Genomic DNA, 19,169 nt, shown 5'->3' with positions numbered 1-19,169 from the left:
ATCTCTTCAAACATTTGTTTGGTACACAATTAGGTAAACTAAAGGGAAATGGCCCTGACGGCACAGTGTAAATATGGGTAACAAGTTTGACATTATGCCATAAACAGTAGTCGCTTGCGCAACCCTGGTTATACAGGTTGATACTTCTTGTATATGAATAGGTGATCCAGGGTCATGAAAAGTACACTTTAGTAGTAGCCCTAGAACAGTCCCCCATCTTTTATACACTGTACAGTAACAGTCAGTAAATATTTTTGTTTTATTTTGTACTATGAGAGTATGAAATATTTACAAATTGTAATGTCTCATTTTGGTTTTGATATTGACAATTGCATTGATTGTGTCTTTCTGTTTTTCTTTACCATACGTGTGCTATTTTAGGTTTTTCTATGTGTGCCTTCATGGGGTTGTGTTGGTTTCACTTTTTGTAGTTTGATTATTTTTCCTCTTTTATTCTTATAATCCATTCACTGGTACCAGTTGGTGTGTTCATACAGTGATAATACACACTGAAGCATTAGGGCATCCCATCTGCTCAGACCTGAGATTTATCTGAGCATATACCGACAGTGTCTTACTGTACCTCGTGGCCCAGGGGTTAGCAGCCATTAATTCTGACTGACAGATATGAGCGTGGCCAGTGGACAAGGTGACTGAACAGCAGATCTGTCTCTCACCTGGACAGGTGTGTCCATTGGCCTCAGGTAGTGGAGTGGAGTGAATCCATGCAGAAGCTGCCAGCAGGCAGTGAAACAGCAACATGGGCAGTGGAAGCAGCAGTGCTAACACCACCTCAGCTGTGAACAGGTGAGAGCAAAAAGGGACACAGCGCAAGGAGACATGGACTCAGTGAAGAGTCCACCTGCACAATAGGCTGCAAGGAGTCAAGAAAATAAAATTGAGTATAGCACCAGTTTTTAAAAAAATTATAAAATAGAACTTTGAGGAGTATCTTTGCCAGGTTGATTAGTCTAATCTGTGTTGAAACGTTTAAATGTTTAGATTTGGATCTCACAATGATTGAGATATAGTAAACAGTTGGGTGGGTATGTGTCTGTGTCAAAAATGTAGTTTCTGTCTGCCAGCACCAGAATGAATCATCCTGGGGAACATATGCGATACAGCTGTCTAGAGTCTGCACTGGACAAACAACTACTGTATATCTGTAATGACTGTTGGCCATTAATATGCCATCACTGATTAGCAATGGCATAGCATTCCACTTATTATGTCGAAAAAAAGCATGGCAATGTACTGTGCTACAACAAAAGTTTCTAAGGCTTTTTATGTTCTGTGGAAATCAAATAATTATTATGTCCAAACATTCAAAAACGTAGTAGAAGTTAATTGTAGGCCTATACTGTTGTAAATGTATCTGCATTCTGTGCAGAGTGTTAGTAAAGCAATATTGGTTGTGTCCAATATGCTATTTCAGAATGTGTAGAATGTAAAATCAGTTAAATATAGAGTAGAATATAAAAGAGATTAAATATTTGGTTGTCTCCAATATGCTTTTTTGAATGTGTAGAAAGTAAAATCAATTAAATATAGAGTACAATATAAAAGAGATTAAATATGGAGTAAATGGTGTGAAGAACGCTATATCATATAATAAGAACACGTGTTTTTCCAATACTCAATATGAAGTAACTATAAATGAATGAATGTCATTGGAAACTATCTACTAACTGTTATATTATTTTTCATCACTAGATGGAAGTGTTGCCTTAAATACAGCACAGTGGCAAGGTACTATCAAGGATGTATTAATACCACGAGGGTCCTTGATTCATCACTCAAAAACGCATTGAGTGGCTGTGACTACAGACATTTGGGGCATTAAGAGTAAATTAAAAACATTAGAAGGGAGTAAATTATATTTTGGTATCTTACAAGATCTACCTTTTTTATCCTACAGTTACCGTATAATGCATCGCGTGTGCTGATGCTTCCCATGAATCATTTCGGCAGCCGATGATTTCCGCAGTATGGTTTCAAACATATAACGACAACATGATAAATGACTCATGTGTATCTCTAAAAGGGAGCTTAAACTGCTAAAGACACCGAATAATCGTTGAAACCAAACCACTGAGGTTTTCAGGAAATTACAGCACGCCATCCACAGTCACATGTATGACTCCGTGCTCTACTGATGCATTCACGTGCCGCTATTGGTTCCCTTACTTTACCAAGCACTTCCACCGCGTATCTGCGTATCATTCCGCTTCGATTTGAGTTTTTACCATTCCTTGAATTTCTACAAGAGTGATGCTAACATAAATTACACATTTGCGTAGTCTGTGATGAGTGCGGTTGATATAAATGTGTTCACACTGTGTTTTTATTGTCATGTATCTGTATTCTCTCGGATGGATATGTCTCAGCATCACAAGAAAGTAGTTCCGCAGAGTCAGGGACTAGCTAGAGAGATCACCTTGAGCCTGTCTCTCAGTGTAACAACGGCAGTTACATCAGTCAGAGCAGTTGTTCAGCGAAAAAAGGTGGGTATCCTCAACACGGACTGCAATTTTGTCGCTTAACGATCCTACGAAGTGACCTGATAACTTGTGGGACATTTGCGCCTTCACATAATGCCTTTTGTCTTTTATTACAGCTGTAGCTAACGTTACATCCTGCGAGCTGTAGCTAAATCCGGGCATGTAACGTAAGTTAACGTTAGTTAGTCGTTCACTGGTGGCTTCAGTATCTAGCTTGACATTTTAAAGCTAATTTTAAAAAGCCTTTACACTTGGACGTATGTGATTATCTTAGACGAGCTATTGTGTGTCCTGCTATGCTGGTTTGGTATTTGTTATAAAACATTGATTTGAAAATGCAATTAATGGATAGAGAAAGAGAAGGTGTCCGTGTGCTGAGCATATCCTTTTTGTCACCAACTTGCTACTACGTTGTAGTCTTGTTTTATCGCTAAACACAATTATTATAACTGAAATTAAACGTGATGCGTGAAGAGTTGAACGTTGGAGAAACGCTTCCTGTTGCCTCCTGTTGTGGGTGTGGCGGCTCCGTCCTTTCGGCATCCCATTGGTCAGTCTCTGTGACGTCTCTAGATCAGAAAATGTGACGCAGGATGAGAACGTGACCTTTAGCGCATCGTCTGCAGTTAAGGCCTTTATTATAATATAGCGTCTTGACTAGGGAAACAAATGCGCTAAAGCTCAAACTCCCCAGCATACTTAAAAGCCTTGTGTTCTCGTCGTTTTCCTTCAAATGGCAGTTAGTCAGTCGATACATTCCTCGAGTTCATCCTTTTATACATAATTCTTTCCTGTCTTATTTCACCAGAAACACTTAAAACAGATTTGAACCTCGCTCGTTATGCTGTAGGAAATAACCATCTTATGGTAAATGAAGATTGAAATCTCTTCAGTGCCTATGCAGCTTCACTTTAGTAGTTTGCTGCAGTGGTAGTGCCACAGATAGGCCTTGTTGACACTGGATACATGGGCAGGTCTAACACATTGTCTACGACAAATAGGTTTAGGTTTAAGTTAAGTTGTTATTAAATATGTTAAGAAGTTTTGGCTTTTAGTCTCTGTCTGGCAGCTTGGACTGTGTTGTCTGGTATGGGATTACTAAGGCCTGTTCCCAGACAGCAGAAAGATGATTTGACCAAGGCAGTGCTTTGTGTAAAAGGTGCATTTTAAATTGTAATATAAAATACATGAACTGTGTCTTAGGTAGGATATGCATAGTGCCTTTGGCGTAGCCTGCTTGTGCTGTGCTGTATTGTGAGAAATATTTTTTAAATCTTGTGTTTACCAGAGATTATGCGCATGTTTTTTCGGGAAATAAGTCATTTGGCATGAGAAAGCATATTAAAATGACTAATGAAATTTAGTCTACTAAGACCAAAACTACAGATTAGTCGATTAATGTGTAGTCCACCAGGCAAAACTTTCATTTTCTGTCCTGGATTGAAGTGTCCTTGACCTGGTGGTAAGGTGCAGCTGAGCTTGTTGTCAGTGCAGTAGACTAGGCCTCTTGCAGCTGGCACTTATCTCATGCAGTCCTTTCCTTCCCAACAATGCTGCATGTTTGCTGACTAATGCTATGTGAAGCCATGGGTTGGAAAACTACCAATTATGGGTATCACTTTGCCACGGCAGATAGACTTGACTGTACTGAAAAAGCTCTATGCACTCAATTTGATGCAAAGTGCTTTACTTAAAAATGTTGCCAGATGATTTACGTGTATTTTAAATGCAATGAATTTGTACAGCAGTACCTCAGCTACATGGTTTGTTTAGGATTTTACAGGCATACATAGTGCAAATACCATCGTACTTCTTAGCATTATATTTCTACAAACAGACTGTGCATGTTGTGTGTTATTATTAGCCAAGCCTCCGTTTTTAGTCCTGGGGTGTTGTATGACCTCGGCTGCTAATGCCAGTGGTGTGGCTCTGGCGTATCGTTGTGGATATCTCATGCATGTCCAATGTATGCGGTTATGGCGACCCAGTCAAAGCAGGCACTCTTCATATCCTTTATCCTTACCGAAGGGATTTACTCTTGAGCACCTGAAAGTGTCATATGTATGCACGCGCACTGCAGCAGTCAGTTTAGCTTGGAATGCAGTTGCAGGGAGTGGTTCGCTCATTAACATTGGAAGATCCAACAGACTGGGGTTGTTGTGGAGGTCATTGGTTGTAACGTGTCTGTTTGTCCCCAGGAGGTCCAGAAAAATCTACTGGGGGTATGTAGTGCAACCTGCAAACTGTGGTTGAATGAGTGAGTGTGACGGATGGAAACTGTCTCTGTGAGCCAACTTGGATTAGCCCAGAGTTGCATCAAATTCTAGTAGATAACACTAAATGTCATGTCACCTTGTACAGCAACGCTACGGTGGCTGCTAATGATTGCACAGGCATAGTGATAAGGAAATTATTTAGAAAGACGGTGACTGCATGCATGTTACAACAGAGTATGCTTCAATGCTACAGAACAAGTCTTTGGTGGGGATTTGCAGTGATTATTAGCAGGCGGCTCTAAAGTTAGCCCTGCATCCGTGTCTGAGTTATTATGTCTGCTTTTGGCTTGTGATGGCTGCTGCTCACTGGCTGTCCTGGGGTCACGCACCATTTCTGTCTGTCAGCAATTCTTTCAATGATGTCATGTTATCTTTCCATAACAACCAGGATTTGGCAAGCTCTATCAGACATAGAAAGAAATTACTGCACTTGCTGAGGGATAGTTTGGCTACTACCTGATTTTCAAAGTAATATCAACACATTTCCTCTGATAGCTTCAAAAATAACACCTCACCTGAGAATACAGGTAGTATATGAGGTTGACAAGCCTGAGGATGGCATTCAATTAAACCAACAAAGATACATGCTAGGACTTGTTCACTAATTTAAAGTGACTCCATGACAGTAATGCAAAGATTCAGAGCAAATTGTGTTGTGGATGCACATAACAAGCTAAACATAACACAATGCATGACACATAGTGATTTCTTAGTAAGCCTGTTTGGAAATAGAGGGAAACTCTGATTCAAATGGAAAAGGGAAGGGGGGGTTCTCATAATTTCCCTCTTAAGCTCAATGTGCATCCCTTTCAGTTTTGCAATTGCAACTGTCAGTGTTGCATTGTTGTAGTAGTACATTAACCTGTGAAGTTGCAATATTTATATTGGTCATGCTCCAATAGCAAAGCAGTTTAGAGTGATTCTTAACCAAATTGGCTGCCATATCCATGTCTAGATAGTTTGTTGTATATTGTTAGTCTTTAAATAAAGTAGTTAAGGGAATTGCCCTTGTAAGTTATGTAACAAGCCACTGTAACAGCATATTTTTACACTTGAGAAGCGGTAACCAGCAATGATCTGATGTTTTTAATGGTTAAAATGCTAAAACAATAAATTGATTATTTATTGTTAAGTATCATTAGGTAGTTTTCTTTTCTCCCATCAACAGTGGGGTTTAGCTTGGTTCCACTCCTGGTATTATACTATTGATGAACATTTAGTGAAGAAATGCCATGTAGCATACTTATTATTATTATTATTATTATTATTATTATTATTAATGAATTCTGTTTCTTCAAAAAGAGAATTTATAAATGAATGAAAAATGGAACAAGTGTTGCAGTAGTGGGATGTGACTGTGCTCACGTACAGCACTGGTCTGCCCCATTGACTCAAGTATTACATCATCAGCCTGCAGCTCCCGTTGAAGGAGCTTGTTAGTATAGTGGCATTGCCTGGAATCCCCCACCGTGATGCATTTGCAATTAGGACGTGATGAGTAAGAGGAGATCAGACCACTAGTGTTACTGTTGAATGGAACACACGTTCCTTTTGAGAGATTTTTTGGAGGGGTGAGGGGCAGTTGCCACAGCGATCCTTTACAAGTAGCCTAAGTCATCAGCCTACGCAACCTGTTCTATGAAGATGAGACTGATTTTCCTAAGTAACATTTTTTTTTGGGTCAAATTTGGCTTTATTTTCACACTGTCAACAAGAGGGAGTTATTCCAGGATTCACAAGTTTTGAAAAAACCTGGGCAAGTTATGGAATTTGAAAATGCAAATTCTAGGCCTGAAAAGGTTTAGTAAAAATTTAAAAAGAACCAGAAAATTTTGGAAAAGTCTTTTTAAAAAGTTTTTTTTAACATAGCAAGATTTGCTCCAACCTAAGTCAAATTCCTCGTATGTGTTCTCATACCTGGCGAATTAAGCTGATTCTGAATATAAGATGCGAGTAATAAAAAAAAACTTTCCATACATTTTTTTTTTCAAGTCTTCTTAACCTTAACGTTCTATTCTGGGCGTGATATTACAAATTCCACTATGAACCGCATACATTGTCATTTATTTTATTGTTAAACCTCTGAGGATAAACGTTAACTCTGATTTTTATTTTTATTGTATAATGTCTACTAAGATTTTCAGGATTATATAGTCATGGAATTTGACGAAAAGTCTTGGTTAAAAGTCCTATGAACCCTGTTATTCCCATAAAGAGATATCAGTTTATCATCCTGTTGCTCTGCTAAAGAAGCAACCAGTGAGTGTGTTCTTTTTTTAAATGCACTTCAATGTATAATTTAAACAGAGACAACTTAATCTGTCCCTTGTGGCTGAGACTGCTGGACCTGGCAGGGAGTCATATTTAAAACCAATTGAGAAAAATGTTTCATTGGGCTATTGGTATCTTCCATCAACATCAATTTTTATGCTTTGTTTAACTTCAATTTTAATGTTAAATTTAATTTAATTTTTTAAATTCTAAAACACTTTCTATCCTTGTTTGAAGTGGCATTAGTTTTAAATGTATGATCATGGACAGTATCTTCACATTGTTTTGTACGGATGAGTTGATTGTGAAAAGTTCAACAGGTGGATAGTGTACAGATTCAACCCCGCTTGGGCACACACACGGTACATCAGTGTATGGCAGTGGGAATGTAGGTAGTCAGCACACTTTCTTGTAAGAGTTTTTTTCACTTACAAGTATTGAAGCAACATTTTTGTCTGGCAAGGTCTTAACCTTAAGGAAGTGAGGGACGTTTGGTAATGCTATCAACTAGGCTTCCCGTTTTTAGATCTCAGCTTCTGTAAAGAAATACAGATAGGCCCATTTTTGACCACCACACGAGGACCCAGCACTTAAATAGTCCCGATCTTTTTAAAGAAGAATTAGTAAATGTAAATGATAGATGTGAGGGCATATCACCATCGACCTGTTGATCTTTACAAACCAACACTCAATAGTCTAGAAATGGCATGCCGTCAGTGTTGGGAAAAACATTTCAATGAATCAAATCGTGGATTTGGAGAATAGTGACACCCCTAGTTTATACAGTGTCCTTCATAATGATGACAGGGCTAGACCGAAGAAAAAAGGAAGTGCCTCAGGCAAGTATTCAGCCATTTACACAGAATTTGATGTAATATCTCGTCTGTGCTTGCTGTTTACGGTGTCTTTTCCCTTTTCTTGTTAGTAATGAGTGATGAAAGCTTGGCAGTTCCAGCCCTGTAGATGAGCTTCGTGATGTCGTTGCCATGGGTGACTCAGGGAGAGGCAGATGAGAACAGAATGTACAATATGATGTAGCAACTCAATAAGCTATACTACTCTACTCTGTGTGGAGTATGGTGGCAGTGCAGAAGAATTATCCTTAAAGTGCCAATAATTGCTGGTCAGTCTGACCTTAGTGGGGGAATAAATCTCTCACCCTAGATCTATCCTTTTGAGTTATACACATATAGCTACCAGCCAAATACTATGATTTTTTTAAATTTTTTTTAAATTTTTACTTTTGGTGTACTCTGACGGCCATCTGATGTAGAGTATACACTAGGGCTGCACCATTGTTATATAGTATAGTACCTTTAAGTTGTGCATAAACCTGCAGATTCAGTTTTTAATCTTTGGGTTGGTTGTGGCTGGTAACGTTTGAAAAAAAGTTCAGGAAACCTGGACCAACAGTGGTCAACTGAAGAAAGCTATTTTGCCGTCTCTGAGTCCTCCTATATTAACTCTTTTTCTCCGTTTGTCTTTTCCGCAGGACTTCTCCATTTACACCAGTGATCGCAATGCCTCAGTTAAAATCTATAGACATGGGCTCTGCCTTCATCCAGACACAGCAGCTCAACGCTGCCATGGCTGACACCTTCCTGGAACACATGTGCCTTCTAGACATTGACTCCGAGCCCACCACGGCCCGCAACACTGGCATCATCTGCACTATTGGTTGGTAAACATTTTAGTTGCTAAGGTGATAGGGTTGCTACTAGGTGGATACCTGGTGGGGCTGCACCATAATTATTACGATTATCTTTGGGAACGGCGCAGTTTTATTGCATGATAACATTTTCAACCCGTTTCCGCTCACACACTTAACTTCATGACCTCATAAATAAATCCTACTAGAAATGTACTAATCATTAAGTGAGGGAGAGCTTACCAGAGCTTCTTGTGTTTGGTCCGAACCATCCAAAAAATGCTTAAACACTATAAACAAACCAGACCATGGTTCATTTTGAGCCGGACCGAGACAACCTCTTTGGTCGGACCAACATTTTGTCTTTTGATCCAAGGAGCCTTTCTCACCTGCAATTTTGGTTCGGACCACACTGGAAAGTCTGGACCAAATGAGTTAGGTGTGAAAACGTCCTAAATGTAAATGAATCTGGACATGCATTCACTTTACAACCAGGAGAAGTAAAATTAATGTTACATTCAAAATGTTGTGACAAGCCTAAATCTTTTCCTTTCTACAACTGCCTGCAGGACCAGCCTCCCGTTCGGTGGAAATGCTCCAAGAGATGATCAAGTCTGGAATGAACATTGCTCGCTTGAACTTCTCCCATGGCTCACATGAGGTAGATCTTTGCACAATTCTTTCTAAAGTTACAGCTAACCAGTCTCATTGTTAAAAGTCACGTTTAAACTGTGCTGATAATTTCCAATCAACATGCTGTTCCTTATCACAGAATAGTATTGCTTGGTATGTTGATCTTTGTTTGTCTTGCTGTTTCTTGTTTAGTTCTTGAGCTTTTCAAGCAGTGTTGGTAACTCTAAACTAACTATGGTGAAAGTACAAGGTCAACTATGCACAGTGAGCAAGCACCTAATTCATTATAAACGAAAATCAGCTTGACTCTTGAGCAAGAATAGGCCAGCCAGCAAGAATTGGGGGAAAAAAAATAGTAGTGCTATTTTACCTAAGCTCAGATCATGGGCTTTCTAACCAAGTTCAACTCAAACTGATGCAGTCTGATTTAAGCCTGATCTGTGTCTCACAAGGGCACATGCTCTGTAAAGTTAATACTTTTTAAGTTCGATTGGAGGACAGATGAATCAAGTGGCTTATACCAGCTCCATAGCTCACCTAAAGCACCCAGCTATGTATCAGTGCACAAACCGATACGTGCCTAAGCTAACTTCAGTAACCATTCATAAGTCGAAACCCATGGGCACAAGTAAAACCTCGCTCTTGACTATAATTATTTTTATTTTAAAAACGGACAAATGAAAATTAGCGGATTAGTCTCGTCATCTGCCAGTACAAGTTTTCATCTATAAGCCAGAAAAGTCATATCACTTTGATATCTTGCTTGCCTAATGAAAAAGAAAAAGAAAATCTCTGAATGACTTAAGGCTAACTTAAGAAAGCATGTTCAGGTGAGTTGTTTTTATGCCCCAACCTATCTCAAGGTAAAACAAAGAGGGGAGACGCACATCCGTATGCAAAGCGGGGCTCTTTGAATTCAGATGAACTATTATAGTGTCACGTAATCGTTTGTCATTTGACATCATGACAATTTTCTAAATGCGGACCATGTAAATTAGGAGCATGTAAGAAGCTCAAAGAATTCTATTTTTTTTAGCTTTTACATCCTAAAATGTAATGTCACTGCACTAACAGATGTGACACATACATCCCACACTTCTTGGCAAAGACTTGTTTGTGTAGATGAATTAAAATGGATTCAGTCCCAAATATTTAAGATATTGTTTGAAATTCTTCTTCATGAAAAGTATCTGGTTTTTGTGGGTCTAGGTGTTTTAACAACATCAAAAGTTGGCCTAGATTTGGAGAAAAGCAAAATAAGTTTGCTTTGGGTACTATAAATACGTCCTCTGTAGCTTCCTGCCCTGCCCTTGATCTCCTCAGCAGGCAGCATGTTGACACTGTAATTGTGTGTGTTGAAAAACCAACACCAAGGTCAGTCCACTTTAAACTAAAGTAAGAAGTGGGATGTAGATTATGTTGCAAATCCAGTTGTCACATTTCTTAAAAAAACAAGAAACAATATTAATATCTAATGAAATGAGAACTAGCTAAATGTGAAATGGAGTTTCACTTTACATGCTTGCTATACATGTAGAAAATGGAATTACAAAGTTATGGACCCTGACCTTTAAACAAAAATGACATACAGTACAATTAGGTCACCTGTGCAACATTGTCTACCACACCTCGGTCTCTTACTAAAATTCTGCACTATCCAGTGCAGTGAAAGCAGTGTTAGCTCAATGTGTTGCCAGTGTGAAAGTCAGCCAAAGTGATTACCTGCCACTTAAGTTATTACTGAAAGCTCTGGTTTCCCAGGTGCGCAGTTTAAGCCATGTGCAGCAGAGAGCTGTCTTTAAACACTCGCCAAGATGGCTGCAACATTAATGTGACAGTGCTGAATTTCCCCGAAGTTATCTTCAATCAATTCCCGAAAACATTTTTCAGGTTCAAGGTCGGCCACCAGATTCTGTTTACTCAGTGAACAGGATTAGGCCACAAAAGTAATGATTTCAGACAAGTCTGTTTACATTTCTAATTGTGATAGGATTACCATTGTTGGGTTGTATTGTGTCTATTACTTAACACCAACTTCACTGGGGAACCTCCTCCTGAGAAACACTGCACTTCTTCAGCTGGCCCACTCATAAAACACACTTGAGGCAAAAGACAAAAGTAATTCTTAGTGACACATAGGATGACATTCTATATCTGTATAATGCTACTGAAGTGATATTGTATGTTATGTGATCTCTCAGGTCTTATTTAATGAGTTATGTAATGCTTAAATCATAAGGCACTTGAACTTAAAGGCTCCAAGTTGTTCTGCTTGGTGCACTCAGATTTCTTCTGACACTTTGTAGAAAGACTCGTATGACCCTTATACTGATGACAGTATGACTCATGTTTATGACTGGGTGATATGGCAGACATGCCTCGCCTTTCAATTAAAGTGGCATAATGTTTGTTTCTGTTGACTAAAACCTTTATCTCTTAGTAAGTCTCTCTAGTAATACCAGTGCCTCTGCCAAAAAGAGATTTCCTTTTTATTTATTTGTGTGTGATAGTATCATAATTTGTTGTAAGTCACAGGTATGAACAAAATACAAAAATTAAATCAGTTTAGTATCTTGCTCGGCGTTATCTCTGGAGATATTACAACTTGTTGTACCTCCCTTTTTTTTAGTACCATGCAGAGACCATCAAAAATGTGCGAGAGGCATGTGAGAGCTTTGAGCCTGGCAGTATCCAATACAGGCCTATCGGCATTGCCCTGGACACCAAGGGCCCAGAGATCAGGACTGGCCTCATCAAGGGAGTGAGTTTAACATTGCCTAGTAGTCCTGAAAATGGCTTAAAAAGCATTTAGCAGGAAAACCAACCACAAAGTAAAAATGATGTCTGTTAATGATTTGACAGAGCGGCACAGCTGAGGTGGAGTTGAAGAAGGGCAACATGATCAAGATCACCTTGGACGATGGTTATCAGGAGAACTGCAGTGAGGAGATCCTCTGGCTCGACTACAAGAACATTACCAAAGTGGTGGAAGTTGGTAGCAAGATCTATATTGACGACGGTCTTATATCCCTGCAGGTCAAGGAAATTGGTGAGTGGAGGACTGGCAAACATGAATTAAATCTCATGTGATCATTAAATGTTTTGAAAGCACTGCTGTGCTGTACTAAATCCAATGAAAGGCCTCAGCCTGTTAATATGTTAATGTCTCTCTAGGTTCTGATTTCCTCATATGTGAGATTGAGAACGGCGGAACCCTGGGTAGCAAGAAGGGAGTGAACCTCCCCGGTGCTGCTGTAGACCTGCCTGCTGTTTCAGAGAAGGACATCCAGGACCTGCAGTTTGGCTTGCAGCACGGAGTCGACATGGTCTTTGCCTCCTTCATCCGCAAGGCAGCAGATGTTCACGCTGTCAGAGCAGTGCTGGGAGAGAAAGGCAAAGACATCAAGATCATCAGCAAGCTTGAGAACCACGAGGGTGTACGCAGGTGAGTGTGGACAAAGTGTTTTTGTTTATGTATGGGATCTAAAAATGTATCTTTTGTTTACACCTTGATAATTGTGCCGTGATAATCTTATTTAATTTATTCCTCGTTTTTTTTATTAATCCACTCTTTTTACATGGCCTTCAAACGCCAAACATCCTATGATAATTGGCAGTTTTACGTTGTGATTAAAATGAGTTCCTTTCTGTCTCCTGTGCAGATTTGATGAGATCATGGAGGCCAGCGATGGCATCATGGTGGCCCGTGGTGACCTGGGAATTGAGATCCCCACAGAAAAGGTCTTCCTAGCCCAGAAGATGATGATTGGTCGCTGCAACAGAGCTGGCAAGCCAATCACCTGTGCAACTCAGGTTAGATAAAAGCAAAGGACATAATGGCCTTTCTTAAGCTATATCAGACTCAGGAGCTGAGGTTTATTTTATTTTTAAAGACTGGCAGATGACTGGGTGTACTGGACCGCTCAAATGTGTCCATATTTGCACCCATATTAATGTGAAGAAGGGCAGTCTCAGTTAGGCCTGGGAAATATAGAGAAAATCAAATATCACGACATTTGTGGCCAAATACCTCAATGTCAATATTGCTACAGAATTGTAGGATTGAATATTGGTGCTTTTACAAAATGTTCTTATACAATGAGATTTTTGATAAATATTTTCCAGAAATGATTTCCTGACTTAGTGGGTAAAGGTAAATAGTAGAACCGTATAGTAAGTTCAGTAAATTACATGTACTTTACTGTAATGCAGCCTGTAAAACCAGGTCACTCAAAAGGCTGGTTATCTTGAAATTTGTGAATGTTACCTTCTTAAACCTCACACAAACACCATTTAGATGTTGGAGAGCATGATCAAGAAGCCCCGACCCACCCGTGCTGAGGGCAGTGACGTAGCCAACGCCGTGTTAGACGGAGCCGACTGCATCATGCTGAGCGGAGAGACTGCCAAGGGAGATTACCCTCTGGAGGCAGTACGCACACAGCACATGGTGAGTTAATGTATATTCAAGATACACATTGCAATAATGTATTCAAACTCAAAGCATGATGAGATATCATTTAAAAAAGGATTATTAGAGAGAATAATTATGCTCAAGGGCTTCATCTGCTTCATTTATCGTAAAGCATGCTCTTAAGTCTGGGAGACTACTCTTTCTCTTTTCCTGATTTTTTGTGTTCCCCTGAACACTTCTGTGGCTTCTCACTCAGTTTCCCAATGACGCCGCATCTCTTTTTCCACTTGGCCTAACAGCTGCTGAAGAAGGTGTCAGTTTGTTAGGCCAACTGGAAGAGCCTCTCGTTCATTCATTTATCCATCCACTGATTTCCAGTTTATGGATTCACCACCTTTTATGCACGCTTTTGAGTAATCAGTGTATGATCATCAATTACAAATTTGATCGGTTACAGGTAATGGTATGTTAATGGTGTGCATAGTTGGGAAAACCACTATTTGTTCATCCTTGTGAGATTCGATCCATCCGTACAGATGTTATAAACGGCTGGACCTGCATAATTTCCTGCCAGTTGTGATAATTGTGACAGTGTTTTTTGATACATTGTCACACAGTCAAATGTATAACTTACCGTGATGGCATGTAGGGACCGTTTTAATCCACCCAAACTAAGGTAGTCTCGCATTACCAGACCAATCTCCGCAGCGCTGTGGAGGAAGGTCTGGCTCGCTGTTCAAGTCTTTCTTGGCTAACCTCCACCGTTCTCGGCTACAATCAGTTTTTGCACTGCTATGCAGATGCAGGGGTGACTCAGCAGTACTGCACCATCCCCCCCCCCCCCCTTTGAGCTTGCTGTCTTCCAGCTGATTTTGCATGAGATGCTTCACAGTCCAAAGTGAACATCAATTTTCACTGGCCTAACACCGTACTTTTAATGAGAAGACTTCTTGTAACATTACGTGGCCTAACTCTGCTTCTAAGTCACTTCTATTATCTTTTATTATCTGGCATTGTCTTCATCTCATTTTCTACAATCTTACTAATACATTAGTTCGTTCCTCCTGAATGTTTTTTCTTTACATGTGTGTGCAGTCACATGCATGGCCTAACTCCCAGCTCCATTTTTCAATTCCCAGTTGAGTTAATTTTTGTTTTTAATACTTTAAGTTTTAATTTTTTATTAAACTCAGCTCTTTCATTTTGTTTCTTTTAAACCTAATGTTAAATAGTCCTTTCAAAAAGGTTATCTCAGCAGTATAGTTGTCCACAGATTAGAATAGGTTGTATTGTACTGTTTTGTTTTTCTAATACCTCATGTAAATGTTGTGGAAAAATGTTGCCTCTTGGATTTGTTTTAACATTTACCCCCCCCCCCCCACTAACTGCACACCTTTACTCTTCTATTCATTGTTTATCTTCTATTCTTCTTGTGTCTCTCTAACACTGTCCTTCTCTGTTCCGTTTTCCTGACCTTTCTCCTTTTTCCCTCCAATCATTTACCTCTTTTAATGTGTGTGTGTGTGTGTCTGGTTGGGGGGGAATGCCTTGTCTTGATGCATCTTGCCCTCAATTGTGCCAGATTGCTCGTGAAGCCGAGGCAGCCATGTTCCACCGACAGGTGTTTGAGGACCTGCGTCGTTCCACGCCGCACTGCAAAGACCCCGCTGAGGCTATTGCAATCGGCGCTGTTGAGGCCTCTTTTAAGAGCTTAGCCTCTGGGTTGATTGTGCTCACTGGCTCTGGAAGGTAGGCTGTTTATCTGGTCCTAGCAGTTCAAGGAGGAAAATGAAATCGGTACTTTAGGAGTCTGAGAGAGGGAGAGTAGGGCCAGACAGGGACTGACTGACTGACAAACTAACTGGGAGAGTCTGGCAAATGCCTTAAGTAGACTGCTGGTTGATTTTTACCCAAGTGGACAAATGGAAGCTCTTTTTCAAAGACCTGCAGTAAAAAGGCACAAATTTACACATTTACCAAACGTTTGACTGATGTTAGTCCATCATTATACCAACAACTAACCTTGTTCAACCAGGAATCTAGCTATGCATTTGCGCGTCACTCCCAGTGGTGTGAATGACTCGGTGTGCAGTTGTGGTAGTGTGGGGGATTAAGAGTAACCCCCACCCTTCCCCTCCCTCGTGGTTCCTCTGGGCTCAGATAGCACGAGAGGCCGAGGCCGCCACCTTCCACAGACGGCAGTTTGAGGAGCTGAGGAGAAACTCCCAACTGACCAGAGACCCCTCTGAGGTCGTAGCTGTTGGTGCCGTTGAGTCAGCCTTCAAATGCTGTGCTAGTGCCATGATTGTTCTCACCAAGCCTGGGAGGTAAGAAAGAGAAGGCAAAAGGTGAAGGGATCTGAGTCCAGGCGGTAAGGTGACGACAACGCAGCTTCTGATTCTCCCTCCAACACTTAATTGGCTCTCGCAGAGCCCCCTCTCCTTTTGATGTTGTGTGTGTGTGTGTGTGTGTGTGTGTGTGTGTGTGTGTGTGTGTGTCTGAAGTGCGCTGTTACATAGGGTGGGTGGAGATAGCAACAGATCGCAAAAGTAGGAGTTGTCATTAGCCCAGTCCCAATGGCCATCCTTCACATACCTTATTTAACATCATATGAGATACTACATACTGTAACTTCTTATAGTATATCAAATCAGAAAACGGTACAGTGCTACTTTATACAGTAACATACATGTAACCTTGTTCTTCCCTGTTTTTAACATTATACCACTGTAGTATAAATTGTGGGTCAGGTCATTTCTTCAGCCCCTAGTCCTCACCGGTTTAATGCAAATCAAAGTCTAAGGTGTGTGAGAGTGGACGTTTTGATTGGGCAACTGACGTCAAGGCTCGCCACACCCAAGATACACCAGAAGTGTCACTTAATTTGGCTGATTGTGTGGGCATTAAGACTCTGCTCAGCTTCTCTACCGTGTGAGTTGCGTTGCACCTGTTCGTGCATGACAACTCAACCTTTTAGTTGTTGTTTTGATTTAAGTATATGAAATTGGTTGAACTCAGCAAACGGCCAGCATACAGGAGCTCTGTCAAAATTTAAACCAGCCCCAAAATATCTGAAAAACACCTGCTGTATGTTGGGTGTGGGGTTTTTAATCAGACTAAATTGCTTCCTCCAAGAATACATCTGTATTAAGTTAATTTACATGTACAGGGTGTTAAGGTTAATGGCTTATACAGTGCTAAAATTGTTCAATGTAAGGTTTTATAGAATATTTGTCTCAGAATGTTGCTATTAAATGTATATCATAGTAATCTATACTTGTCTAAGCCTCTTACTGACTTTTAAAACCAAGAGTAAACACATTTTTTTCAACCTTAAAGTAAGCATGATTTATTATTTTAGTTCTGCACTTGTCCCTAACAGTCAGATGTATTATGTCAAACTCTTTCAATCATTAGTTTAAAAAACTATGTCAATGAGGTAAATCTTACCATTAGCTGTGTGTATGTGCAGGTCCGCCCACCTGATCTCCAGGTACAGGCCCCGTGCCCCCATCCTCGCTGTGACCCGTAACGCCCAGACGGCTCGCCAAGCCCACCTGTACCGCGGCATTTTCCCCGTCCTCTACACCAAGCCCGCCCACGACGTGTGGGCAGAGGACGTTGACATGCGCGTCAACTTTGCCATGGATATGGGTAAGAATCTATGTCACCTGTTGTAGTAGTTTCCACAACTGTTTAACAGTTTAAAACAAATGTTCAGTGTTTCCAGGATAATACCTATTGGTGCAAAGCTAGGCCACTGTGCTAAACACAATGTGTAAAAGCAATGCTAAGGTAAATATTCATGTTTTAATGTTTAATTACCAGGCAAGGCCCGAGGCTTCTTCAAAGTGGGAGACGCCGTCATCGTCTTGACCGGCTGGCGCCCAGGCTCCGGTTACACCAACACCATGCGCGTAGTTCTGGTTGCCTGAACAGCCGAACAGGGCTGCTCTGCTTTCACCCTCCACCTTCATCTATCTTTTATAGTTCTCCACCCCACACTCCACTTCAGCTCACAGCCCTTATCCAACACCTGGGCTCACAGACTCGATCTCTAACCAATTGATCATTTAGACAATAATGCAAATAAATTAGAAAATAGAGTATAGTATATATAGTCTTCATGGCCAAGGAGCTGTTTTTTGAGTGGAAGTAAAGGCTACAATTCCACATTATGTCTCCATTTGTCATTGATTTTCTCAATAAAACCAGTCTACAGTGTCTCAGATTAATACACCCTGACCAAAAACTGCTGTATTTATTCACGCAAACACTTGTATTACTAAAGGGGAACCAGTCAGAGTGAATGCATCCTGGTCTGTGTGCATGTGCATACTGGCTCTTGTTTAGGTGGAGTTGGTGTCAGGGCAGGCTGATCTTACCAGAGCACCTTGAGTACTGTACCAGTTTACTAATCACACTCCTCTGCCGATGTAACGAACAAACGTGTGGCATCCTAAATGTAAGGGCTCCTCCCACAGAGCAGCCTTGGCTCCAACCTTCCACCCAAACGGATCCTTCTGTAGTAGTGTCTGTATGATGTGTCTGTTCCCTATGCCAGCTATCACTGTATTTTAAGTGTATATGTAAGTGTTGCACTCCTCCAGACAATGTTACATTCAATATTATGCTTGACTTTTGTGAAGCTGTTGGTTTTGTTTTGGGACATCCACTACTACTTATATTTTGTCTGACAATAAAGAAATGTTAGTTTTGGATGTCCATCTCAGTGGTGTTTGAGCTAGTTACTGTATTTATTTCATTAGATGCATCATAATGCCTTTACCTTTTTATTTGCATTTGGATCATTTCTAAGTTGGCATTTATGTATGGTTCACTAAAGATGACTATTATTGAGCACTTTTAAGGGTTTATTTTCAAAGGGGAGCTAGTGAAGGGTTGACACCCTCTCCCTCTAAACCACAGTGGGTAAACAGTAGAACCCCTCTGCTTGTCCTTCCTTTTTATGTTGGTGACCCGCTGTAGCTGTCTTCATGTGTCTTAACATGCTTCTGATTGTAATACTAGTGTAAGAACTAACTAAATGTAAACATGTTATGTTTAGCTGTCCTAAAAGACTGGATTTCCATCAATTAAAGAGATGAACACCTACCTTAACTCTGTCTTTCAAATATTTGAGTTTAAATTTCAGGTGGTACATTGTATTTATATTAATGATTAAGGCCAAATAAGAAAATGGTAAAGAATTTCTCTATTCCTCCTTAAAAGTGTACCATATTCCTAACTGATAATTACTATTAAGTCCATTCAAAGCACAAAGTCGTGGCGGGGTTAGTGCAGTTGGTAGAGCAGGCGAATAAACAGAGGTATACTCCTCGACGCAGCAGTCATGATTGTGACTCCAACCTGCAGCCCTTTGCTGTCATTCCCCCCTCTCCTTTTTCACATCTTATTCTGTCCTG

At 40.3% G+C, this 19,169-nt stretch overlaps 1 protein-coding gene across 5 annotated transcripts; it reads left to right on the top strand.

The window, feature by feature from the left end:
• Positions 1 to 745: 745 nt before the first annotated feature.
• Positions 746 to 18,864, top strand: pkma (pyruvate kinase M1/2a). Of its 5 annotated transcripts, none has more exons than XM_034868632.1 (11): positions 746 to 807; positions 8,541 to 8,725; positions 9,266 to 9,357; positions 11,959 to 12,090; positions 12,192 to 12,378; positions 12,504 to 12,774; positions 12,992 to 13,142; positions 13,627 to 13,779; positions 15,326 to 15,492; positions 17,216 to 17,397; positions 17,572 to 18,864. In XM_034868632.1, the coding sequence occupies exons 1-11, from the start codon at positions 761 to 763 to the stop codon at positions 17,676 to 17,678; spliced, it is 1,674 nt and encodes a 557-aa protein (XP_034724523.1). In that variant the 5' UTR covers positions 746 to 760; the 3' UTR covers positions 17,679 to 18,864. The 5 variants fall into 5 exon arrangements, with proteins under 5 accessions (XP_034724523.1, XP_034724533.1, XP_034724541.1 ...); XM_034868642.1 differs by lacking the exon at positions 746 to 807 and adding an exon at positions 2,247 to 2,504; XM_034868650.1 differs by lacking the exon at positions 746 to 807 and adding an exon at positions 2,647 to 2,668.
• Positions 18,865 to 19,169: the final 305 nt, after the last annotated feature.

Source organism: Etheostoma cragini, chromosome 1, assembly GCF_013103735.1.
Source record: "Etheostoma cragini isolate CJK2018 chromosome 1, CSU_Ecrag_1.0, whole genome shotgun sequence".
Classification (NCBI taxonomy): Eukaryota; Metazoa; Chordata; class Actinopteri; order Perciformes; family Percidae; genus Etheostoma; species Etheostoma cragini.
The sequence above is the reverse complement of the archived record's forward strand: the minus strand, read 5'-3'. Positions and strand labels throughout refer to the sequence as shown.